Genomic DNA, 27,996 nt, shown 5'->3' with positions numbered 1-27,996 from the left:
TGTTATTGCGCCTGAAGATCCGTTGATATGTGTCTTAACTCAAAACATTGATTACACAACGGCCTTGCTTCCTACTGACTGAGTCCCGTCCTATTGCGCAACTTACTGCAATAACCAGACAAGAATTTTGAGACCAATTCATTTAACTGTGTACATAATATTATGAATCAGTAATGCCTGATACATATAAGCACTTGTATATTGCGACACTACGCTCCTAATCCTTACAAACAGCTTTCGTGCAGCGTGCTCTGTCGCACCGCGAGCTCTTACAAGCTGAAACCTGGGGAAATTGTGGAAATCTCAAAACGCGGCTCTCCCGCTGGGAAAACTTGACGGTTAGGTACGGAACTGATATTACATCAACCGCAGGCAAACTGTAGCGCAAATGGGGTTGCGCAGCATAGAGAATAGGACAAGTCTTCTTATATGCGAGCGAAGCGAGCAAAGGTTGGCAACGTACTTTCCTCGCCTCGATTCGAAAAATATTTTTCATGTCAAAATAAAATATTGCCACCATCAAAGGTACACACCCATTTCTTCACTGGGTTGTGCTTTCACATCTCCAAACCCCGTGTCGAACAATTACCCACGAAACTTGGACCTCGATGGCATGCGAGATTGACCTCCCGGCTCTGTTAGTTTACCTATATCAACCGATCAACAAGTACACATTATGTTGTAATATTTTGCAAGTCTATATCCTTTTCACGACGGGGAGTAGCAAAGTGGTTAAAGTGTTGCATTAAGGACGCGGATTCGAATCTTCATATAGGCCCTGACCACACCAACCTATCATGTTCCTTGACTCGTACGAAAAGCATGGATTGATGAAGACCAATTCTAACCCCAATCCTTATGGATATTGATTATGTGAAAAATCTCCAAAGCACTATAAACATTTCCCGACAATGTTGGGCACATAACTTTTCTCAGGTGTACATATTTCAGTGTCAAATATTTATGATTCGTATAAACCTGCGGAACAGGTTATGTCTCCAGAACGTGTTGTACAATGTCGTCCAATTAATTGTAGGTAAAAAGAAAGTTTTATCGGGTGCATAACGGTGTATCAGATCATTGGGAAGGGTCTCTTCGCGCGATTATAAGATTTATTTTATTTAAGACACTAGAATGAAAAAGCTGTGCGTCCCACACACATGATTAAATTGACATGTAATGATGCTGTACATATAAGATTGAAAACCCAATCAAGTACGAGAACGAGAACGACAACTCCTTCAACGACAGCAAAACCAACTACAACAGCAGTCGTTACTCTGGTTGAAAACTCTTCCAAAAAGTGTTTTTCGGAATAGTAAACGAAAAACAAACGGTGAAAAACATTCATCAACACAGACACAGAAATTCTGCTCATTTTACACCATCACTTGAGGAGTATTTGTGGGGATTTGGCATAGGTTGCTGTATTGCACACCAAATGACAAGGAACAAGTTGTCTGAGAGCAGTTTGCTTGTCCTCGAATTATTCATGGGCAGTCGTGATAAACCAGAATATTGCCGACTGTTGGGTTAAACATCATTCCAGCTGCTTTGTTTCAGTGGACATCACAGGGAAGTGCAACCAGACGGACCAGACGTACATCAGTGGCGAAACAGACGTAGAAGTCGGTTGCATCTTCCAGTTTTCCAGAGATCTCTGTGTTACCTGCCATAAAGGAGATACCGTGATCTCATCTTCTGACAGAATACTCTACCGAATTCAATGTCAACCTCACTCGTTTTCTGTTCAGCTGAAATTTACCCCAATCTTGCGCCGCGATAGAGGTAGGCAACAGTAAATTTACTTCTTTTGTTATTCCATCATGTTTATTCACTCACCTATCTTGCTGGTTTCTTGAATTCATATGTAAATGGTGGCGGGGTAGCCTAGTGGTTAAAACGTTTGCTCGTCACGCTGAAGATCCGGGTTCGATTCCCAATATGGGTTACAGTCTGTGACGCCCATTCCTGGTGTTCCCAGCTGTGACATTCTTGAAACAGTGCCGACAGTGACGTAAAACTAAACTCACAGTAAATGTTTCCCTGGCATTGAACCTGTTGTGAAAATGTTACATATAGATGGCAAGCTTGACGATTCAACTTTTTATTGCGTTGGTTGAACTTCGAAAGTAAATTTGCTTTAAATTGTTATTGCTTATCAAATGCAATGATCAAAAGTGCGGATTCACTTCTGATTGTCATTTCAAAGTCACATGCCTCCTTGATGACATGTATCTCGGAAAGATGGAAATTAAAATAATCCATATTTAGCAAGTATTTTCCATTTTCACTTCTCTTCATTTGAGGTAACTACTCCTGCAAGGCTACAGTGGATGGGTCATCTAGGGAGATACCCTTCTCCTTTGAGGTGTTTGAAAATCCCACTGTGACGTTGTTCCCGTCTACGTTGTCCCTGTTGGAAGGTGATCAGAGGAACCTCACTTGCAAGGTTACCAACACGGATGCTGTGAAGACGATCCCTCTAAGGCTGGCTTGGTGTGACCCAGGTGGATCCACCATAGGTCAGTGTTCAATGTGTGATCAAGAGGATATGAAAGTGAAAAACCACTGAAATGTACATTGTCTCATCCCAGTTACAGCCAGTCCAGACAGATACTCGATCCTCTTTGCTCAGTGTGTATTCCAGAAATAGAGATTATCATATGCATCTGTATTCGGACATGCTTTCAGCTTAGTCTTTCATTCAGCATATGCATCGTACATCCAGTGTTTGAATATGCGCATAAACCCAACAGTGGTTTTAAATAAGTCTCTTTATGTGGAGCATACTCTTTACGTTTGAGGTACAATCGAAGATCCCCATTTTTAACGGACATTCCAAAGCTGGCCATACTCTTCCCGCTCATAATGGTTTGACCTGGGTTACTTAATTCAACACTTCACATAAAAGGAGTGCATGCCATTTCGAAACTTGTTGCATCAATGGTCAAAGTGATTCAGTTTCCTCATGGGTGTGTGTGTGTGTGTGTGTGTGTGTGCGTGTGTTCGTGTGTGCGTGCGAGCCTGCGTGCCTGCGTGTGTGTGTGTTTGTGTGTGTTTTGTTCGTCTCTGCTGTTTCAGCTGTAAAACGTTAATAGAACTACTGAGATTTGTAGTAACTATCAGAGCTTACAATTACTATGTCTCCATACAGTGGTATGTGTTACATTGCTCAACACTGTGACGGTTTGAATCAGTCTGATGGGTAACCGTTACAACGCCGTCTTTTTTCGTCAGACAAATCGAAAATCGTGAGAGTGAGAGAAGGGATGGAGAGGCTGATGCTGAACTCGACTGATGCACCTGGAGACTACATGTGTGGTGTCACCAAGTGCACAGAATCAGCAACGCTTGTTATCATCAAGCCTAAAGGTATTGATATTATCTCATTATCAAAATCCATTTAGTCCCTCTCAAAGCAGCCCGTGATTGTTAGTTTTCAGCAACCCCTGCAAGGGGCGCTGATCAGTGCTCATCATATCAATCATGGGATTGTGCAGCGATTATGTACATACGACCGTCATAAATTTGTTTTATTGCCGTGTGCAGCGAACAATAAACCTATTAAATTATTTTCTTTTGTTTATGGACTAAAGGGTAAACCACCGTATATCCCGAAGCAGTGTCCAAGTTGGTAATGAACCTAATAAATGAGAGGATTGATTTGGTGGTCATTTTCAATGTTGACAACATGCTTGTAATGTTGCGCTTGTTTGTCTGACCTGGTGCGGGCAACCTCTCAGTCCTTCAGCAACTCTTTCTGAAGAAGTAATCTCTTGATAGTGTTGCTAGAAATTCATTATTTCCCTGCATGTATGGTTCCGGTGTCTTACTTTCAATCTAACTGCTTTTTAGAAAAGGTATGTCCTGAAACCACAGACTCCAGAGGAACATCGTGGCCTCAGACTGTCGGGAATACGTCCTTAGTGCTGCCATGTCCTGAGGGGTTTCAAGGTTTGTGTCTTGAAGAACCGTGAAGGTCCGGGGTAGAATTGGCCTTCAGCAACCCATGCTTGCCACAATTGGCGACTATGCTTGTCGTAAGAGGCGACTAACGGGATCGGGTGGCCAGGCTCGCTGACTTGGTTCATACGTCATCGGTTTCCAACTGCGTAGATCTATGCTCATGTTGTTGATCAGTGGATTGTCTGGTCCAGACTCGGTTATTTACAAACCGCCGCCATATAGCTGGAATATTGCAGAGTGCGGCGTAAAACCAAACTCACTCACTTGAGTCTTGAAGTGTTTTGGAAAGGGCTAATGCCAATCGACGTCAATGTGTTTATATCATACTTCGTTGATTCTACTTTTCCTGTGTGAATGAGTGGTAGAACGCATTGAATAGCTAGTTAATATCAATTCGTTATACCTCTCTTTTAAATTCGTAGTTCGTAATGGTTCGGCCAAACAGTGGTTAGAATTATCTGCCATTTCGTTATAAGTGTGTTCGTGACAAACGTAGTATTCTGTAGTTCGTGGTATTTCGCCAGGACTGAGGTACTAAAGGTCATGCCAAGGGCGTTGATGGGATTCAAACCCAAGTCATTTGATTTGCCACGGGTGGTACTAGTGAACAATATTTTCTGTTTTGTCCGAATATCTCTTCATGCCTATTATATGAAACAGAGTGACCAGATCAAGTACATACTGACTGTGTTTGTGTTCTTTTTACTTTATCTCTGCAAAAGTTGAATGAATATATATATCTGACAGTATATAATACAAGTGTTTATGAATCATGCACCTATTTGAACATATTAAATTGCTGATTTTAACTCGTCCTTAGATGAGCGCTTTGGAACAACTGACGAACACATTTTGAAAAGAGTAGAGTGTCAACATGTTAATATAGTTCTGTCTATTTACCTGAACATATTTATAAAATCGAAGGATGTGATTTTAAACTATTCAGTATTTAGAAGAATCCATCAATAAGTGATCGTGATTTGACCAAAATTCACAAATATACAAACAGAAATGAAAACTTATGAAATTTATGCATTGCTTTTAAACGTTTACGAAAGTGATAGAATTAAAGTAAAAAAACAAGATTATATTACGATGAATATGCAAATAGCGCTTGAATGCCTGAAACATGTTTTATGTCCAAGTATTATATGTGATTTAGGGTGTGGTAGACGATCCACGCCTTCCAGTCACGATGAGAGAAGGTAACAAACTGATCATTCATATCTGTTATGGATTCATCCACACAATTCGATAGTGTTTGTTCAATGACTTTTTTATCACGAAGGTAACGTTCGACGTATCTGTGACGTCACTGGTGAGTGGGAAGACTTGAACTACATAACCTGCGTGAGAAAAGCGGTGGCCCAAATTGAGGAAGAGGTTAGTTTATGCAACACGGTTGTCAAACATTGATAGCGCCATTGATAGCGAGACGATTACGTGTTGATCAACATCATTGTCAGATGACCCGTGAAGATGCTGGTTAGAGTTGGTCTTCAGCAGCTTGTCTAGAGAGGAGACTGAAAGGGTCGGTTGGTTAGTCTCGCTGGCTCGCTGGCTCATGCTAACGCATCTCAGCTGCGTAGATCGATGTTCATCGATGTTGATCAATTTATTATTTGTCATCAGTCTCGATTGTTTAGAGATCGTCGCCATGAAGCTGGAATACTGCTGACTGCGGCATTAAACAACAACAACAACAACACAGTACTTTCTCAGATAGCTCCAGTCACCGACAACGATTGCGGTTCGTGAGGAATCCAGCCTTTACAATGCTACACATCGATCTAATCCTTCTTTGAACTGAATCGTAAAACAATATACCAAGAATAGTCAGTCTGCGTAACGCTTGTATTTCGGTATCTGCGATCACTGATACACTTCGGTATACAACGAATATTTCTGATGATACTCAGCATTTGTTCGTTCCTCTATTTTTAATGAAACAGTTCAAGCACACTAACAGGAACACAGAGGTGAACACTGTTTTACCTCTTGTGTTTAGGTAGCTTCGATCACCGAAGGAGTTGTGACCAGCGAGAAGGTCAGTGATGTACTAGAGAAGCTGCAGGAGGTTACCAAGGTCAACGACTCCACCGCCGGAGATCTGGACAAGTCTATTGACCTTGTGGACACGCTGGCTGCTGCGGTGAGCAAGTCAGATTCACCAGCTGTAGGCGACACTGCTACAGCAAAGGTATGTATGCACACAGATATTTATACAGACGGGCATCAATCCACACAGATATTTGTACTGACATGTATCTATACACACAGGTAACTCTGTACGAATGTATCAGTACACACGTGTATTTGTACAGATAGGTATTTGTACAGACGTATCTGTACACGAAGGTATCAGTATAAAGGATATCTGTATAAACAGGTATCTGTACACATACGTATCTGTAACCAAAGGTATCTGTACACACAGGTATCTGTACACGAAGATATATGCAGAGATGTGTATCTGTACACACAGGCATCTGTAGACGAAGGTATCTGTGCACGAAGATAGCTGTACACACAGGTAACTGTCTGTACACAAAGATATCTGTACATACAGTATCTGTAGACGAAGGTATCTGCACACACAGATATCTACACATACAGGTGTCTGTACACGAAGGTATCTGTACACACGGGTATCTGCACACACAGGTGTCTATAGATCAGGTATCCGTACACTCGGGTATATGTATCTATATCCTCATACACTCCACTGGTTTGTCTACAAACACGACTTTTTTACAGAGGATACAGGGTACCTTGCAAGCGGTAATCCTAAAGAGCAACACCCGATTATCTAGACAAAATGAATGGATCACTGAAAGCAGTGATGATCCGTGTCAGAATCCCTTGATAATAAAGTTGATAATGAATAATGATGATAATGAAAGTTATAAGCTGTAGTAGTAAAACTAAAATAGTGAAGCCAGATGAACCTTGATAGCAAGACTTAAGGTACCTTTATTGCAAAAGTTTATGTCACTGTTAAACTGTACGTCAATTTGTTCCTAAAGAGACTATGTCAGTAAAGCTGTGAGGTATTTTGTCAATAAAGGATAGGAGTGAGTGAGTGAGTTTAGTTTTACGCCGCACTCAGCAATATTCCAACTATATGGCGGCGGTCTGTAAATAATCGAGTCTGGACCAGACAATCCAGTGATCAACAACATGAGCATCGATCTGCGCAATTGGGAACCGATGACATGCGTCAACCAAGTCAGCAAGCCTGACCACCCGATCCCGTTAGTCGCCTCTTACGACAAGCTGAGTCGCCTTTTATGGCAAGCATGGGTTGCTGAAGGCCTATTCTACCCCGGGACCTTCACGGGTCATAAAGGATAGGAAGTAATTTAACATCATGGAAGTAAATGTTGTCTTGTTTACAACATCATTGTTTAGATGTATCATTGAAGAGTAGACGAGTTGCCTTGGTGGTGAGATATTCGGTACTTCAGTTGTAAGGTTCTTGGTACCTAGATTAGACATATGTGCTACTTACGTGTTGATTACTTTGATGGTAAGCCGCAATGCATCTTGGTAGTAAGGTGTAAGTATTTCGATTGTAGGTTGTATGGTGCATTGAAAGTAAGGTGTAGGGTACATTGATAGAAAGTTGTAGAGTACCTTGGTAGTAAGGTGTAAGTATTTTGTATGGTACATTGAAAGTTAGGTTAGAGTACCTTGATCGAAAGTTGTACCTTGGTAGTGAGGTGGTTGGTACCTTGGTAGTAAAGTATAAGTTTCTTTAACTGTTTAATCTATGGTATCTAATAAAGCTTGAGGTGTATACACCGGTAGAGATGTAAGTTATTTTATTACTAGGTGTTAACGCACCCATGTAAACATGAGTGTAGCTAATAAGGGAATCAAACAATTTGTTGGTGGTCGTACTCTGTTGAGGATGAGGGGTTTTCCGCGCGTCAACAGGATGCTTACTGATTCAATCGCCAGCCAGTGGTAAACATATCCTCGTTCTTTGTATCTGCATGTTGTTCCACTCATGGACTTCCTTGTGCCAACACTTCCTCGTGTGTTTCATCAATCTACATATTCCATCTACGCTGGCTCTCCAAACATGTCGGAGGACAGAAACTATCATCAATATTCATTCTGACATACATGTCGGAAGTGGGCATTGTCGGAAATAGGCAGAAATTATTCCGTCTTATGGTCGGAATATGTTTTCCAAAGAAAATCTCCAACGGATACATGTTGTCATGTCTTTGAACATTAACATAATATTGTCACTTGTCAAGTTTTCTAATAGAATGATAAATAGTGGCTCAGAAAATATAATTATTCCCCCATTTCGTTCGGTTTTCAGCTCTCAAATTTATTTGATAAAGATGAAGCGTCTTATACTCGTTTTTTCCAGTTATATATCTAGCTTTTAGTTGTATATCTAGGTTTTGGTTATATATCTAGGTTTTGGTTATATATGTAGGTTTTGGTTAAACCCACTTGTTAGGAGTTTGGTGCTGGCAAACCAAGTATAGTAACCAGGGAATAACTGGGATTCGAACGCAGAGGGTATATGTTTATACCACGGGTAAGGGTCTCGGTTATACGACACGATTGTCCAAACCCAAGACCAAAGAATACGAGTACAACTAAACTTGCAGGATTGAGCAGTAAATCAAACCAATCTGACTACTTCCAAAGCTTTGAATACTATTGCCATACATCGTGAGGTTGAATGAATCCATTGCGCGTTTCCGTTGTTGTACAATTCCACAATAGATGGCAAAAACAAATTTGCTTGGAACATCAGTGCTTCTGTGAATTAACAGGTAACAAACTGTATTGTGCACATGGGGACTATCCAGGTCTGTTAAAGAAGTTATAACTTACGTCAACGATTTCTACTTTCAGTCCTTTGTGAATGTGGTTGACAACATCCTGTCTGTTGACACCAGTAAAGAGGACTGGCAGCAAGTTCAGAAAAGTGTGAGTTTATAACTTTCATAGTGATAAATAAATAGATTATAAATTCCAGGACGCGCGCATTCGTCAACCGTAAGCAGGAGTTGAAGTGCTTATGAAAAGGGACTGTCGATTATTAAGAGGAAAGTGTGCCGCAGATAGGTATTGAATCGGTACTCGCTTTGTTTCTTATAACTCCAAGTCCTTAGTGTCGACGACAGTTAAAATTTTAGTATTATGTATATCAACACCTGCTTTTCATATAAGTCATCAGAAAGTCATTTACATATATTTGTGTTTATCATTTTTTACCGTCTACTTTCGGATATCGTCATCAGAAACATGTACTGATATATGAGAATCTAGCCAGTTTTAACGTCTGCAATTTGTATCAGTCATCAGAAACAGAAACTGACATATAGAGGATGCTAAACGACCTTCCAAATAATACCATTTTATGAAACGAGTTAATGATTTGGTATCAAACGAGCGAAACTGCGGTCGTAACCACATTTAGAAGAAATGGGAAAACCGAAACATTTGACAATATCATTTTTCATGTACACATTCTTTGAACAAATATTACAGGATGATGAAAATGATGACTTTTTAAAGGAAACATGTCATGCAAATATAATATGTTTGATTGAACAATAGCCACATGTCCATTTACTGCTGTAGAACAAAACACGCCCATCATGGAACGGAATTTAAGAATGCGCGTGTGCGTTGTGACAATCATGCTTAATATCATTGACTAAAACGGGTTAAACGTCAACAGCTTGGCAAACGTGTCAGGGTGGCTGAAGTACTCCTGATCCCACCCATGCTGGCTATGGAATACGAGAAGGGACATTGTCGCGTTATCGCATAGTCGCGTTGTCGCCCTCTCAAAAACAAGCAAAATGAGGCAAAAATTAACCAAAGCGTGATAATGCGACAACACGACATTTCGCCCATTTGTCGCATGTTCGCCTTTTCGGGTGTCGCGTTTCGAATAACATTTTCTCTGTTCTTCCAAAGTGCGACACGCGATATAGCGGCACTTTTCAGGGTCAAAATATGTCGCGTTGTCGTACTGTTGCGTGTCGCGCTTTATTAAAATATTGACCATAGTATGCCTTTAACAAATTGACGAAAACGCGCGCGACATCGCGACAATGCGACATATGGGTGAAATGTCGCGTTGTCGCATTGTCGTGCTTTGGTTAATGTTTGCCTGATTTTGCTTATTTTTGAGAGGCGACAATGCGACAACGCGACAATGTCCTTTCTCGGATTACATAGCTGGCAGATGTGACCTGTGCGAATGAGATGGGAGCTGACCTAAAATCAAGAACTCTTGTCTGTGTTGTATTTCATTACCATCAACATTTATTTGAATTCAGGAGCATGCCTCCAACACAATATTGGCACACGCAAGCAATACACGCGTATGCTTTCATTTGATTTCTGGACATATTCCCAAAATAGAAACAAATTGTGTGCAGGCTTAATATTAATGAAACATACAAATTCCTCTTTATTTTTGAAGAATGCAACAAAAGCGTCGGCTTTGATGAGAGCTGTGACGTCCTTTGGTTTGGCCGCTGCAGCATCACTGACGGTGAACAAACCTCTGACTATCAGCAGTTCAACCATGGGTACGCACTTTCGTGATGAATTCGATTTGCATCCATTAATGCAACGACATTGAAATTGGAATCCCGAGAATGGTTGTAATGACTATGGATGTTATAGCTTTGATAAATTATTATTTATTATTTTTTTTCCATTTCTTTCGAAGTGTTGGAAGTTGCAAAGGTTAAGAAGCAAGACATCACCTTTCCTAACGAAAACTTAAAGGGAGTGAAGAGTTCTTTAAGACTTTCTCAGGAAAACTATCATGCCGAGGGTAAGTACGTATTTTATGAATTGACCATATTTCGATGACATCTTCCAGAAAAGCTCCAGAGCTTGAGCAACACAAAGAGACTGTTGCGGTTATGTTCGTCGAATACCATTTTATCTTAAAAGCTGTCCGCATTTTATCTCTTTCTTCCTTCCTGAAATTTCATCACTCCGTCAATTAATTAATAGGATTCCTACTTCAATTTCCCCCGTGCGCCCACGAAATGTGGCCCTGATGTGAAGAAAAAATACCTTTATCCTTGTTTGCACTCGGAAAACCTCAAGGTTAGTTTGACTCAAGGTTAGTTTTTTCATCGACATCAGTGAAAATGTTGTTACAGAAGTAAACATTTTGACCTACAGCATACATAATCATTTTTTTTTCGCTCGCCCCCAGGTTGCATCAAAATGTATTAAACGAGCTAAAGCAACGTCTGGTCTTGACATTAGGAAATAAGTAATCCATTATAAGGCTGTAGCGCAGGGTTAGTACAGAGGAGAATGTCACCGTTTCCATGTATTTTCCATATAGTATGTATTCTCTGTAATTCGTAACCAAAGTTCCGGGATGTATCAATAAAATGTTTAAACTTACAAAAGATCAATGTTCAAATCCAAAGCTGCAAATTGTCCAATGGCTGAGGAGATGCTCGTAATCTCGACCAGTTATAATTCTGTTAGAATGAATATGCTAGCCGTATATGGTATTGCATCAAGCTCATTGGTCTGTGATCTTTACTATAACTGACGATGTAGCTGCGGGTTGATGCGACTTTAAGCATTATTTTATCACTCACCGACGTTAATATTTTTCCAGCTTCCGTACACTTTTCACCTTTATTGGACATTCATATACACAATTTCGTTGGTTAAATTATATTGGGTTGAGGATTTGAAAGTACATATGAAACTGTAACAAAATGCGCGGACTTATACACACTTCCCAACACCTCGTGTTTGTAAATTACACAGCATTTTCAAGCGATGTCTTGATTTTGATAAAAGTTCCTTGGGAAATGAAAACCATGAAAGAAGCATAACCACAGCACTACTAAAAAGCGCATGCGCCTTGACCTATGATATTAGGCATGCCCGACGACAGGGTCTAAAATGAAATGTTGCATTTGACAGCATGTACGAACAGTATTCCGCAAAAAGACGGTGTCCGATGGTAAGAAGACGTATTATTTCCAATACTATTTCAGACAGCAGCGTTCGATCGAGATCTATCTCATAACGAGGCGCGTGACACAGAATATATATATATATATATATATATAGAGAGAGAGAGAGAGAGAGAGAGAGGGAGAGAGAGAGAGAGGCAGAATATACATATAGAGGCTCGTGACACAATATATATATATATATAGAGAGAGAGAGAGAGAGTGAGAACATACATACATGCATACATACATACACACACACACGCGCGCGCACACACACATACATACATACATACATACATACGTACGTACATACATACGTACGTACGTACGTACGTACATACATACATACATACATACATACATACATACATACATACATACATACATACATACATACATACATACATACATACATACATACATACATTATGTTTCTGAAAATCTAAACATTTAATTCGAACTAATTCCGAAGACGGCTTAAGTCTTAAGTAATTGATACCTACAACGTATATCAGGGAACTAGATTATTGCAACATGACTTACTTTGCCCCCATGTTGCACGTAGAGGACTTGTTCCTATCTGGTGTGTGCAGACATTAAGCAGTATCTCACATCTAGCAAGCCGGAAACATGTTTATCAGGACGAGGAATATATTCATTACTATGGTTACATAACCACAAGTGACACAAAACACATGTGATGTAGTATATGCTTCATATACACGTAAACCAATGATGAACACAATCGTAGTAACTCCTGAATAGTGAATATTCATGGATTAGGCTTTTACTCTGAATCTGGTCACATGTAACCCTTTTGTGAAAGTTAACCAAATATTTGCTGAAAATCGCTTCAAACTTATGTTTCATCATCTGCATATACATTGAAATAATATAGATATAAATACGTTCACGTCTTTTAAAAACAAAAACAAAACAAAAAAATTCGTCTCACAGAAATACTTTTAGAAATACATTTAACAAAAATAAATGCAACTGACATACGCAGTGGACAAGGTTTACTCTGGTATCACCTTCTAATTTCATAGCATTCACGACAAGGTATTTGTGCATAAAAATAACGTTTCGTCAAGAAAAATTTCATATGAAATATACGTCCCACCTTCAGCATACGTGTAACATATACTACAAACAAAAAGTATGGAAACGCCCCAAAATTTGATAGGCATAGTTTAAACTTAATACTGGTTAGGTGATGGCATGTTAGAACTTACAGTGAAGCAACTGATTCAATATTCGTTGAGTTTAAGTGAAATGTACCTTTGTCAAAAACAGCGGGTGTTGACACATACAAGCAGCATCTTTTATTCAAACTCCTAAACACAACAGCCAAATGCATCTGGAAGACACGGGGCTAGGTACATTACTATGTCCGGTCATAGGGCACTATCGTACTATCGATATTTGCTCAACTCCCTAGGGATGATACAGAAATGTTAGGCACAATGGACTAAACACTCACATTGCCAGCACACCCTCACGGGTACCCATTTTACATCGGGGTGAACTGAGACATTGTGGATCTAAGTATCTTGTCCAAGGATACTCGCAAATGTGCCCACCGTGGGACCCGAACCTAGGTGCGTCCACAGAGGATCGAACCCGAGCTTTCAGCGTGATAGATAGACACCACACCACTGACCTCTTCCGCTCCAGAACTGTAGTCGGATCGTGTGTCTTACGCGCGTGGAAAATATTATGGTATTATTGTTATTGTTTCAAGGTTGTAAAATCTGGCTTTTAGCCCGTTACCTACATATGAGGTTTTTTCATTCATTTTCAGAAGAGGTCATTTACGCTGCAGCCTATTACAGAACTATGGCCGAGATTCTGCAGAAAATTCACCCTGGGTAACTTAAATTGTCCAGAGTAAAACTATGTACCTCGCAGACCCACGATGTAATGTGAAACGATAGAGGTCTTGGTTGAATATCCAGGGTGAAACTATGATCTTCACATACCCACGATGTAATGTGAAACGATAGAGGCCTCAGTTGGATATCCAGGGTGAAACTATGATCTTCACAGACCGCTGATGCAATGTGAAGAGATAGAGGCCTTGGTTGGATATCCGGGGTGAAACTATGATCTTCACAGACCCACGATGTAATGTGAAACGATAGAGGCCTTGGTTGGATATCCGGGGTGAAACTATGATCTTCACAGACCCACGATGTAATGTGAAACGATAGAGGCCTTGGTTGGATATCCGGGGTGAAACTATGATCTTCACAGACCGCTGATGCAATGTGAAGAGATAGAGGCCTTGGTTGGATATCCAGGGTGAAATTATGGTTTACACAGACTGCCAATTGTTATCTGGATGCATTTACTTGCCCACTTACATGGACTAAAACCCATTCCACACTATACAGGGTTCTTCAGTGCTGTGCAGAAGAGTCTAGATAACACTTATACGCCACAGTTCAGATAGTAATGCATCTTGAAGCATTAATTATTGTCAAAAACATTTAAGAATTGTGTAGCAATACGTTACACTGACTTGTAATCATCTCACCAAAACATGTTTTCTTCACAGTAGAGATGACAAGACAACCCAGAAAGAAATACGATCTCAGATTCTATCACTTGCTGTACAAGCTGCAGGTAAACGACTTGCGGAGCTCGACATGGATGTAACGCTTAATTTCTACCATGGACAGGTGAGTTAATATATTTTATACTGTGTTTCTGGTTTTGAAATTGTAATTCGGATGGTCTGCTAAAGCAATTTCTCTGCATGGTATAGTGTTTTGTGCCATTACATTTGGCAATGCTTACGTCTTCGGCGTGACGAGCGACCTCTTTAACATCTTAACCCTATTGTGTAATATCTATATACGACTCACACTTTGCTAAGGATCACAAGAATTCGCCACTTTACGTAAATGTGCATTTATAATTTGAAATTTTATCCATTTAAAGCTGGATAAATAATGTTATGGTAACACATCTTTAAGAAAATGTCACTTTAAACGTACGATACATGAGTAGCCATAAAATTGGTTTTCATGGCACAAGGAGCCATTTTACAAATCATGGCACAGGCCATTAACAAATAAACACCTGTCAGCAGCAGGAGGGGAATCCGCGAAATGGAATCACATACTAAAAACTTGGATCCATGTCAACAACAGACTTATAAATTTATATTTCAGCCAAATTTGACTAGACATCATAGCTTTCTGTTGAATCAATCATTTAATCTGTAGCAAAGTGTGAGTAGTATATATTATTGATTGAGGCGCAGTGGGGTAGTCTAGCTGTTAACGTGTCCGCTCGTCACACGGAAAATCCGAGTTCGATTCCTCACGAGTATGATGTGTGAAGCGCATTTCTGGTATCCGACTTCCTAATATTACTGGAATATTGTTAAAACGGCGTAAAACCATATCCACTCACTCTCTTAATGGTTGAGCTGATCGTTCCTGTAGAGTTGAACTCCCAGCATGGTTAGAATGGATGGGGGTCATTTCGGCGGTGACGTTTACAGCATAGTCGTTTGATATTGATAAAGACGTCATAAACCTAGTCTCCAAGTTTTTTTTATTCCCGTCAAAAATATAATGTTTACTCATAACGTCAAAGTCAGTGTTCAGGTATGGTGCAAGATGGTGTCTAACATGAACACCACTCTTTGGTGGAACAGCGGGTTCTGATTTAGTGCTATGTTTCTGGTTAGTCAGTGTACCGTGTATGTGAACTATTCCCTTTTTAATACTACTTTCAGGTCGACGATGCAGAACTTGAATGCGGATATTGGAACTTTAATAAAGGGTAAAACATTCCTTTGTTCTTTAAAAGTCACCGATGATCTCCTCCACATATTTGCAAATTCACCGCACAATTGTGCCACCACCTTGTACTTCTGAATCACGAACATGTCTGTGACTAAGACAGGTTGGGCTAAATACCGACACTATACGCCATGGTAGACGTGTCCCCACAAGACATCCGATAAAGTCTTGAAGTCAACATATTGCAGCGGAAGTTGACAGGACCTTGGTTTGATAGCAACACGGTGGTGTTTTCTATGGATAGGTTTATCGTCTAGTCTATCAGCATGCATGTGTTAGAAATCAGTAGAATCAACATCCTTGAACAACAGGATTGTTACATGGAAACACACCAGCTAGCAATGACTTTAGATTTACGAATAATTTCCAAAACCTTTGGCTCGTAGCTGGAACCTTTAAGTGTGGTTTCGTAAGTGAAGTTAAGTCGCGCATATGGTCCAAACCAGAAATGATCTAGACCAAACGATCCAGTGATTGACAGCATGAGCATCGATCTGCACATTTAGGATATGATGACATGTGTCAACATGGCCAAACAGTCTGTCCTCCCATGCGTCTTACTACAAACATAGGTTGCGGCAGATCTATTCTAGCTTGGATCTTCGCGGATATAATTTATAATCAACTGTAATGGAGCTTCCTTTCCCCGGAGAGGGGAATAGGGGCTTTCGATTCCCAGCTGGTACTTATTGTTACCGAGCCTGAAGGACTCTGAGTCAAATGATTGAGTTAGGAATCCATATTTAACTGCCAATTGGTATCTGAATAGGCTAGCATTAAGGGACCAGGGTTAGTTCTGCGGAGAGCACAACACTAGTCCCATTTATTTTGAAATTACTGATATTTTCAATTTGTCTTAGTGACACCTTGTATTGAACTGAAGATTTTTTGAAGTGAATTAAAGATATTTTCAACAAAATTGTAATATCTGCAATGCGTTTGTGAATGTCTGAAAATATCTCAAGATTATCTTGAATTGAATTCAAGATCAGTTTAATGAAATTCAAGATGTGTTAAATGAACTTCACATATGATCATGTATTAAGTTAGTAATTCTTTCATCGCTAAACTTTTTCTTAAGCGCGGTCCTACATATTTTCTCGATATCTCAATAACATTGTAAGATATCAACAATGCTACTTTGAACATGAAACAATCATTGAAGGACTCACTGATATCCAAAAGACATTACATATATCTTACATACAATACGGATATATCTGACTACAACAGTTAAAGGCATCAGTAATTTCTAAAATAGATGTGTAAATGTCTTGCAACTCGCGACCGTTTTAGAAGTTCAATAAACTTGATTGCCATGTTTAACCCTTCTGAGAAGCGGGAGAGCCAATGACCAAGCAAACAAACAGATCCCCGAATGCACACATGTAGTTGGGGCGATGTTTTGTGTTTCAGTTCCTGGCGGACTGATGGGTGCAAGAGAAGTCACATAAACAGTTCTTTCTCTAGATGTGATTGTGATCACTTGACCAACTTCGCTATTCTGATGAGTCCAACACGTGTCGTGGTAAAACAATCACTCTTACTTATAACCCACAAGTGTTAATCATCAGAATAATATACTCCTCAAAAAGAAGAAATGCAAAGCCGGATTGTATGGTAAATTTCAAATTCATATAATTCAGAAATTACTAGCAGTAGGAATGCCAAATTGCACAGACTTGAACAACATGATGGCACCCTTAGTTAGTGGCCAGTTTAATTCCCAGCGTCACATGTACCGTCCCACACCGTCAGTAACGGGTGTGATCCCCTCCCCCCCACCGCGCGGCAATCACTGCTTGACATCTCCTGCCCATAGACATCATCAGATTACTGATCACATCATCGGGAATTGCAGCCCACTCAGTGGTCAACGCATCAGCCAACTGTTGCAGTGTCTGTGGCTGGGGTTGTCGCCCGTCGATCCAATTCGTCCCAGAGATGTTCTATAGGGTTCAAGTCGTGGGATCTGGACGGCCATGGCATAACGTTGACGTTGTTGTTGGCAAGGTAGGCTGTGGTGATGCGTGCTGTATGCGGCCGGGCATTGTCCTGTTTGAAAAACAGCTTTGACGTTGGCCATAATGGGGACGACATGCGGACGCAAAATCTCGTCCACGTAGCGCTGTGCCGTCAGGTTCCACCACCAAATCTGTCAATTTTCTGTACGCGGCTCGCTGCAAATCGTTCACGTCTCCTCCGGTAGACACGAACCCTTCCATCTGCTCTGCGGAGTAGGAATCGGGATTCGTCACTGAACCAGACGTTCCTCCATCGTACCTGAGATCACACCCAGTGTGCCTGACACCATTGGAGTCGACATTGGCGATGATCCGGTGTCAGAATGATACCTCGAACGGGTCTTGGACGCAACCCTGCCTGTTGCAGACGGTTCCGCACAGTCTGGTCCGAGATTCTACGGTGACCTGGTATTGCCGAGGCAGTGAGGTGGCAGTGGTCGTTCTTTGGCGTGGGTGACGCAACAGGATGTAGCGGCCCTGGGCTGGAGTAGTCACCCTTGGTCTGCCGGACCTGGGTCGGTCACGTGTGGACCCCTGCTGTTGGTAGCGATTCCAGAGTCTGGATATGGTGCTACGGGACACATTGAAGAATCTGGCAACCTCAGATCTGATTACGCCCGCTTCTACTCGCCCAATAGCGTTGTTCCTCTGCGCTTCAGTCAGTCTTGGCATTACTCACGTTGGGCTGGCAGTTGTAACCGAAGTGGAGGAACTTCGGGAACCCTACACTTTTACAGAGCTGGTTGTGCATGTTGCACGTGCAGAACATGAACTTGCTGCGGTGACTCAAACAGACACAGTTGCGTTTTGGAGATTTGTCACTTTTACACATGTCTACTGGACATGTGTGACCTTAACGAACATTGTTTGATGAAAATGCATTCCTTAGGCTGTCTCGAGCCATATATTCAGCTTTTGTAAAACAAACTTTCCATTTGCATACATTAACCGGATATATTTCCCTTTTGCGTTTCTTTTTTTTTTTTTTTTGAGGAGTTTATATCATGACTTCAAAATATTTCAACTCAGTTCACATTGCCATAGTGTTTATATAGGCAGTTTCCAATGAATAGCGAAATGACGTTCACATCCCAGCCATGGGGATTCTCTTAAGAATAGAGATGATAATAGCCATGTGATAATCACTGCCATTTGACTTGTCTCTACTCTGAAAACATTGTGTAACGTCACGGTAGACATATAAAACTCATAATAAACGGCGACTTCGACTCTCAAAGAGTTGAATTAAGTACAGTTTGAAACACCATGTCATGTCCAACATTAAAGAAGACTATTATAAAGACAATATAAACATGATTACTTGACATTCCCAGTCTAAAAGCAACTTACGATTCCTGACGACAATCTCCATAGTGGGCTGTTCCTTGTCAATCCTGGGCTGCTTGGTGACAGTACTCACACACGTGTGTCTGTGGAGGTAGGAGAGCAGTGTATACTAGGGAGCAAAAGAAAGTATATGCTTGTTTTACAGAAAAGTCAGAAACTGTTGTTAAGTATTATTTTGTGCAAACAAACATGAGATGTAACAGATTGAAAATATGTACTTACTGGTGGGGTTATCTATTTTGTAGAAAAATATAATGATTCAATGAAGACTGTTGCTTGAAATGAATTTTGTCCCGAAATTAGCTTTATTGATTTTCAAGCATCAGTTTTGTTTAAAAAAATAAACCATGGAGAGGTGTTCATTGCGAAAGTACAAGGAACTCTTTTGACATTGCACGTTAACATGGCCATTGACAGAAATGACGGCCACTCCCTTAACACGATCCCACGTCAACATACTGTTACTACAAGACACACCGTTGTGGCAGGCCTTGATCTACCACTGACAAAGATGACAGTTATTTCCTTAACACGACCCCAGACGTTGATGTACCATTGACAGATATGACAGCTGCTTCCCTAACACCACCCAACATGAAAATACTGTTACTGCAAGAGACAACGTTCTGGCAGGCCTTGATCTACCACTGACAGAGATGACAGTTATTTCCTTAACACCACCCAACATCAACATACTGTCACTGCAAGACACACCGTTGTGGCAGACCTTGATCTACCACTGACAGAGATGACAGTTATTTCCTTAACACCACCCAACATCAACATACTGTCACTGCAAGACACACCGTTGTGGCAGACCTTGCTCTACCACTGACAGAGATGACAGTTACTTCCTTAACACCACCCAACATCAACATACTGTCACTGCAAGACACACCGTTGTGGCAGACCTTGATCTACCACTGACAGAGATAACAGTTACTTCCTTAACACCACCCAACATCAACATACTGTCACTGCAAGACACACCGTTGTGGCAGACCTTGATCTACCACTGACAGAGATGACAGTTATTTCCTTAACACCACCCAACATCAACATACTGTCACTGCAAGACACACCGTTGTGGCAGACCTTGATCTACCACTGACAGAGATGTCAGTTATTTCCTTAACACCACCCAACATCAACATACTGTCACTGCAAGACACACCGTTGTGGCAGACCTTGCTCTACCACTGAAAGAGATGACAGTTACTTCCTTAACACCACCCAACATCAACATACTGTCACTGCAAGACACACCGTTGTGGCAGACCTTGATCTACCACTGACAGAGATGACAGTTATTTCCTTAACACCACCCAACATCAACATACTGTCACTGCAAGACACACCGTTGTGGCAGACCTTGATCTACCACTGACAGAGATAACAGTTACTTCCTTAACACCACCCAACATCAACATACTGTCACTGCAAGACATACCGTTGTGGCAGACCTTGATCTACCACTGACAAAGATGACAGTTACTTCCTTAACACCACCCAACATCAACATACTGTTACTGCAAGACACACCGTTGTGGCAGACCTTGATCTACCACTGACAGAGATGACAGTTACTTCCTTAACACCACCCAACATCAACATACTGTCACTGCAAGACACACCGTTGTGGCAGACCTTGATCTACCACTGACAGAGATGACAGTTATTTCCTTAACACCACCCAACATCAACATACTGTTACTGCAAGACACACCGTTGTGGCAGACCTTGATCTACCACTGACAGAGATGACAGTTATTTCCTTAACACCACCCAACATCAACATACTGTCACTGCAAGACACACCGTTGTGGCAGACCTTGATCTACCACTGACAGAGATGACAGTTACTTCCTTAACACCACCCAACATCAACATACTGCTACTGCAAGACACACCGTTGTGGCAAACCTTGCTCTACCACTGAAAGAGATGACAGTTACTTCCTTAACACCACCCAACATCAACATACTGTCACTGCAAGACACACCGTTGTGGCAGACCTTGATCTACCACTGACAGAGATGACAGTTATTTCCTTAACACCACCCAACATCAACATACTGTCACTGCAAGACACACCGTTGTGGCAGACCTTGATCTACCACTGACAGAGATGACAGTTATTTCCTTAACACCACCCAACATCAACATACTGTCACTGCAAGACACACCGTTGTGGCAGACCTTGATCTACCACTGACAGAGATGACAGTTATTTCCTTAACACCACCCAACATCAACATACTGTCACTGCAAGACACACCGTTGTGGCAGACCTTGCTCTACCACTGACAGAGATGACAGTTACTTCCTTAACACCACCCAACATCAACATACTGTTACTGCAAGACACACCGTTGTGGCAGACCTTGATCTACCACTGACAGAGATGACAGTTATTTCCTTAACACCACCCAACATCAACATACTGTCACTGCAAGACACACCGTTGTGGCAGACCTTGCTCTACCACTGACAGAGATGACAGTTACTTTCGTAATTAAGATATGTTACCATTAATATCTAGTGCTGAGTAACTTGGTGTTAGGCACGTAAGGATAAATACCGGCATATAAAGGTACATCAATGCGATTAACTCATAATCTCAATCACTTCATTATACAGAAGTGTTCGCTCTACTAAGTCCGTCATCCTGGTGAACCTTTGTGTTGCCTTGACCTTGGCATACGGCGTCTTCCTGGTTGGTGTAGAGAGAACGGAAAACAAGGTAACCTTTAAGCACAAATAGCGGTATTGATGATATGTAGTATTTTTCATGGAAAGAGACACTATACTAAACCCGAGCTAAAGTATATTACCTTTATTATGTTTACCATTTTACATTTGTGTAATTTTAGTTGGTTTTCACAAGTATTATCATGAGATATTGTGTTGTCTTTCTTTCGTTGTGCTTTCAGGCCATATGCACTGCAGTGGCGGCCATTTTGCATTACTTGCTCTTGGCCAACTTTTGTCTGATGTTTGCCCAGGGGATCAACATGACCAGACAGGCAGTAACTGTGTCAAGGAAGAGTTCAAGACTAGAGGTTGTTCTCGCTCTATCCTGGGGTAATAAAACCTTGATGACCAAGGGTATTATTTGTTGTATCATAAGAAACACGCGGATCCACTCGCTGAAAGGATTCATTACGGGAGTGACGTCATGAGTTGAATCTGATTCTTTACCACGCTAAAGACAAACTTCCAATCAACTTCACTCATGTGTAGAGACTTTATGTGGGAAGTTATTCCAGAATTTGTTTGGTGTACGCCGTGGTTTTTATGGGGATTTTGTAATTGGTGTCTTTCGCTTTTAATTAGGTCTGAAAGTGGACTTGTAAAATAAAGTGTGGTCATCCTGGGTCTTTCACAAAAACTTGAATCCAGTGATTGTCAGTGATTGACATTTCTGAATATTATTTCTTTAATAATGAAACTAATTACAGCGTTTCGTGCTAATATTTATTTTGTTGCCAAATATTATGACAGTATTTGTATTATCTAAACTGTATTTCTTTTTTTAAAAAAAATATCATAGAATACATTAAAGATGATAAAGGTGAAGGTCATCAAAGAGACGGAGAGAGCGATATTAGAACCTTACTGGATCTGGGGTAGTTAATATGATTGCTTGAGATGACATCTACTGTTTAACAGAGAATGAGTGTAATCGTGTCTTCAAAGCATCTGTGAAAAACGAATATCGAGCAGTTCCTGCGTAATAGTTCCGAGGAGTACAGCCATTATTTAGACATTGTGACCATAGTGTCTTGGAGTGAGAGACTCAACTTCATGACACAAATGGAAACGCGTGACTAGAGCACACTTTTGAGGCCACTTTATCAGTTTTCCACTGGTCACGAGGAGAACGCTAGTTGATGTATCCTCGATGTTTGTTTATGTTCTCTGAACCCGAGTTTCAATTGTCATTTAGAAAAATGTGAGGTCCAGCAAGTCCATGATCCTGACCACCCAGTCCCGGCAATCGCCTCTTACAGTCATGGTTTGTTCAAGACCAGTTATAACCCAGATCTTACTGGTACCGTCCGGCTTGACTTTACTGTGTGCCTGACGAACGATCCAGTAAAGTAACCTTTATGGTGTTCTCTTATGAGAAGCATTTTTAACCATTTCTAACCTTGATCTTCACGGGTCACAACAGGACAGAATCACCTCAGCCTTTCCGTGCACGGAGTACTGACTTCCCAGACATGGCTGAAACGTGCTTCAGTCAGTACAAAAACCCCTATTTTAATTGACGTTTACTATTTGTACTCCCTGTCGTCCCAACAGGTGTGCCAGCAGTTATAGTCGGTATTACCCTGGGGGTGACTGAGCTGGAAGGATACGGAAACGACCAGTTGTAAGTATGAATGGTTCACTTCAATCATCAACCCGTGATGACATGGGTTAGAACTGGTCTTCAGTTACCCATGCTTGCAAGAGGCGAGTAACGTACGCCTGAACTGATCCATTACATTATGTAATAAAAAGAATCCGACATGTTGTTAGTAAATGTAATAACACTTTAAGAAGAGTTGGCCAAAGGATGTACATTAAATTACTAGTATTCAATGGTATAGCAATATTGAACTTCCATTACAAATGTATTGAGAATAAAGCATGGTTTCAATGTAATAAGCATCTATAATGTAAAATGAGAAAGATTACGGTATAGAAATTGTTGTGACACATGTATGTGTTAAACATGGGGTTGTGTTGTTTCAGCTGTTGGTTGACTGTGGAGGATGGAGTTCTGTACGCCCTTGCTGGACCGGCCCTGTTCATCATACTTGTAATATCATCTACATGGGAAAGATATAAAAAAAACAAATTAATATTGTGCAAATGTTGTTACATATCATAGAGTTGTGGACATACAGAGTTGAAAGATTCCTGTTGTTTACCTCGTATGACTGAATTACTTTAACCGATATTGTTCAAGAATTCGATTCGGATTGCAACGTGGCCTTCACAGCAGCCATATTGAATTCATGTAATGTCATCAAAATGGGAAAGAGATGAAACATATGAAACTGTGCAAATATTTCACTTAGGATGAAGTTCTGGACACACAGAACTTAACGATTCTTACCTCTAGTCTTTTACCTCGCATAAACTGCATTACGTAAACCCAAAACAGTTCAAGAATTCGATTATGATTTTAAACATGGTCTTCACATCAGCCATATTGAATTCATGTACGTACATATTTTGTTCAAAAACTAATAAAAAATGGACATTGTGTAGTTAACAGGGAGGATCAACGTATTTGTTTAGGACTTTTGTCTTTTGGGGTTTTTTTTCGATATTTTGGAGTGTGACCTTTGCTCTGGGATAATCGCGATTATTCATAAATGACTTTTATTTTATCTTTACGACCTGACAATGCTCCTAAATTATCTCAGTTATCTGTTTTGTGGTGAAAATAAATGCTTTTATTACCATAATGTAATACCTGTATTACCTGTGAATATATAATCTAATATGATTGTGCTAAAAAATATTAGTTACTAGGAGTGGTAGTAAATGTTAGTCTCCAGAGGTGGCGAGACAGCCTCAGTAACTGTAGTAGTTCACAGTGCTGTAGGTGATATGTCATGTCGTTAAGCTATTTCTACCACTACCTACTGTCCACTAACTGCCCGAACACTGTCCCTTCACACAGGCTAACACCGTGTTCATCATCATCATCATGCGGGTGCTGTTCTCCACCAAAATGATGATCCAAAAAGCAAACAGAGAAAAGTTCATGTAAGTGAATCTGTTACATGATATCACGGATTCATTTTGATCACAGACAGGTCCCAGTTTGATCAGTGTTAGGCACAATGCCCCTCCGGACTGAATGGATGGGTATTACATAACGTCATATGGCGCACATTATGTCACAGCAGGTAGAGGTGATTATTTAAGCTAGTTATATCGAACTCAAAAGGACCACAAAGTTTATTTCGTTTTACCCTTTTCGATTATTGCATACAGAGAATATTCAGTTCGTTAAATCCGTCAGTTCGTTACAAAAATGTTCGTTATAAATGTAGTTATAAGATTATGTCTGTTTGAGTGCATGAGAGCCCTGCTGGAGGGAGGTAACTCTGTCTGAAGTAATACGGTTCCCCCAACTTGTTCTAAATTAGATTATTGAAGTTGATTTATCTGGTAGACAGTCTGCGATTAGATAAACTATTATTGATGACACAACTGCCCTACAAATACACCGTTACAGCAAGGAAGGCTGACCAGTACGTCTCTAACCCAAATGAAAAATGTTTTTTGCCTTTTTTCCCCAGTTGCTTCCCGAAATATTGGTGAATTTTCTTTTGGTTTTCAATACACTTTCCCAAAGTAACTGACACAGTTACTTTTATCACAGGGTATACGAGGGGATGTCAATAAGTTTTGAGCCTTACATAGAAAAACACAAAATATTGGTATGAACCACATTTATTGTTCAACATAGTCCCCTTGTGAGTCAAGACACTTGTTCCATCTTTTCTGACAGTCGCTGATGCCATCTCTGTAGAAAGCGCCAATTTGGTCCTAAAACCAAGCCTCAGTAGCAGCAATAAGCTCATTATCATCCTGAAATCTACGACCACGCAAGTGTTTTTTGAGATTTGGGAACAGATGGTAATCAATTGGTGCCAGGTCTGGAGAGTATCGGGGATGCGGCAAGATTTCGTACCCGCATTCTTGGACAGCAGCGGCTGCAACGCGAGAGGTGTGTACTGGAACATTGTCTTGATGTAGAAGAATACCACGTCTGATCTTGCCCCGGCCTTGATTGACTGTGGCACTTGCCTCAACAAGTTAGCGTAATATTCCCCATTCATTGTTCTTCCTTTTGGTAAGTAATCTATGTGGATGGCGCCTTTGCTATCCCAGAAGACTGTCGCCATTACCTTCTGCACTGATATGGAGGCTTTGAACTTTTTGGTCCTGGGAGAAGTGACATCTTTCCATTTCATGGATTCTTGTTTGCTCTAAGGATCATAGTGGTGGATCCAGGTTTCATCACAGGTTTCTAGCCTAAAGTGAAAATCTTCTGGATTCTTGTTGTATCTGGTTAGCATGGAGTTGCTTATGGTGACCCTTGTTTGCTTCGTTTCATCTGTAAGCATTCTTGGCACCCATCTTGCGCACACCTTAGACATGACGAGATGTTCATGAAGAATTGTCTCGACGGATCCGTGTGAAATGTCTGTGGTCTCCTTTAACCCGTGGAGTGTGATTCGGCGATTTTCCAGCACAAGTCTATGCACTCTGTCAATGTTTTCCTGACAAGTGCTTGTTGTTGGGCGACCTGGACGGGGGTCATCTTCAAGACTCTCTCTACCATGCTTAAATTCATTGACCCATCGTTTGATGGTAGCAGATGAAGGGGAAGACTTCCCATAAACTGCTGAGAGCCTCTCTTCAATGTTCTTCGCCGAATTTCCTTCAAGAACTAAAAACTTAATTACTGCTCTATACTCAATTTTATTCATTTTCACTGCCGTGAGGGGGGTCTCATTCTATCAATCAGAGTTGTTCAATAACATCTGAGAGTAGGATACCAAAATTTATATATCACATCAGCTACACCCCAACGTTCAGTGTGGTACCATAGGCTGTGACACCTTGGTATGAAAAATGCTCAAGGCTCAAAACTTATTGACATCCCCTCGTAGCTGTCCAATATCGAGAAGAGTGGATGCGAGGAAATAAACAGCACATGAATATTCAGATCATTCATCAGGTGCAGGAATACATTTCACAATATGCAAATTATGTGTCAGTTGGAACAGATTATTATTTTTAAAGGAAGATCTGGTCTGATGCTTCAACAATATTTGCTCTGCTTCCTAAAGAGAACATTATGACGAGGTTTCGTTTTTTTAAATGTTTTTTGCCAGCAACAGTCCTGTGTTTTGGTCCATTTGGAACACTGACCATTAGCGCAACTGTCCTCGGGTGGCTTAGGAAAGATACCACAATAACGTCACATAGATATAGACAAATCTGTGAGGGCTTGTTCTTTTCTTTCGGAAACACAGACCATTAGTATAACACCATAACAATATCTAATGGGAAACTATGGCTACTAGTGCAACGATGGCTGGTGGGAAGCATACCGTTGCTGACTTTCTTGTACACATGGACAAATCTCGTGAAGTCTCGTTCTTTTCTTTCAGGATCAGTTTCCGGAGCCTCTGTGTACTGATGCCAGTTTTCGGAGTCACGTGGGTGTTTGGTATTCTGGCATTCAACGAAGACACAGTCGTCTTTCAATATCTCTTTGCTATCCTCAATTCGTTGCAGGTAACGACCTCTCAGTCAGGCTTATGAAAATAGGAACAAGCAAAAAATATCATTCATTTACGCCATGCATACTGAGAAAAGAAAGAAAAGAAACCCCTATTGAAATATGAATTTGATCACTACATACTAAACTACAGACCGCGCTACTTGTGTTACACATGGATATAATCTGTTGACATTCAAGTACCATGATAGCAGAATATGTGCAAAAAGAATGATACGCAAGGTCACAAGGCCATGGCCAAAGGTATTCGAGAATATTCGTGTCAGTTTACTTAAAGGAGCAAAACATATTCAATCGTAAATCATAAACAAGGAACACCACGTTCTGTGCTGTATACCATGGTAAGTGTTCTGGAAACGCCTATCAAAACACCTATCCTTGTATTTTTCTTCTCTTTGACAGTGCATAGTTTGAAGCAATGTAAAATATGTTTGCACATTTTAAACAAAATTCTTGTGTTTCAGGGTTTCCTGATTTTCGTGATGCACTGCATTTTTAACACTAAGGTGGGTCAGTTCACATGA

General features: G+C 40.7%; 1 protein-coding gene across 1 annotated transcript; it reads left to right on the top strand.

Annotated features, from left to right (window-relative positions):
• The first annotated feature begins 608 nt into the window (after nucleotides 1-608).
• LOC137287839 (adhesion G protein-coupled receptor B1-like) lies at nucleotides 609-27,996 on the top strand. Its single transcript, XM_067820222.1, has 22 exons — nucleotides 609-637; nucleotides 1,550-1,788; nucleotides 2,310-2,525; nucleotides 3,241-3,375; nucleotides 3,859-3,957; nucleotides 5,258-5,352; nucleotides 5,978-6,169; nucleotides 8,854-8,928; nucleotides 10,439-10,547; nucleotides 10,691-10,798; nucleotides 13,765-13,831; nucleotides 14,524-14,644; nucleotides 15,712-15,758; nucleotides 17,195-17,306; nucleotides 19,137-19,240; nucleotides 21,790-21,892; nucleotides 22,083-22,233; nucleotides 23,458-23,527; nucleotides 23,893-23,959; nucleotides 24,833-24,918; nucleotides 27,342-27,468; nucleotides 27,937-27,996. The coding sequence occupies exons 1-22, from the start codon at nucleotides 609-611 to the stop codon at nucleotides 27,994-27,996; spliced, it is 2,412 nt and encodes an 803-aa protein (XP_067676323.1).

This window comes from Haliotis asinina, chromosome 6, assembly GCF_037392515.1.
Source record: "Haliotis asinina isolate JCU_RB_2024 chromosome 6, JCU_Hal_asi_v2, whole genome shotgun sequence".
Taxonomy (NCBI): Eukaryota; Metazoa; Mollusca; class Gastropoda; order Lepetellida; family Haliotidae; genus Haliotis; species Haliotis asinina.
Note: the sequence above shows the minus strand (reverse complement) of the source record. Positions and strands in the feature narration are given on the sequence as shown.

Excerpts from the sequence above, each read along its gene's own strand:
- LOC137287839 (XM_067820222.1), top strand. The coding sequence starts at position 609 with ATGGCATGCGAGATTGACCTCCCGGCTCT. Across the intron at positions 8,929-10,438 it reads GGCAGCAAGTTCAGAAAAGT|AATGCAACAAAAGCGTCGGC; the intron begins GTGAGTTTATAA and ends TTATTTTTGAAG. Across the intron at positions 27,469-27,936 it reads CTATCCTCAATTCGTTGCAG|GGTTTCCTGATTTTCGTGAT; the intron begins GTAACGACCTCT and ends CTTGTGTTTCAG.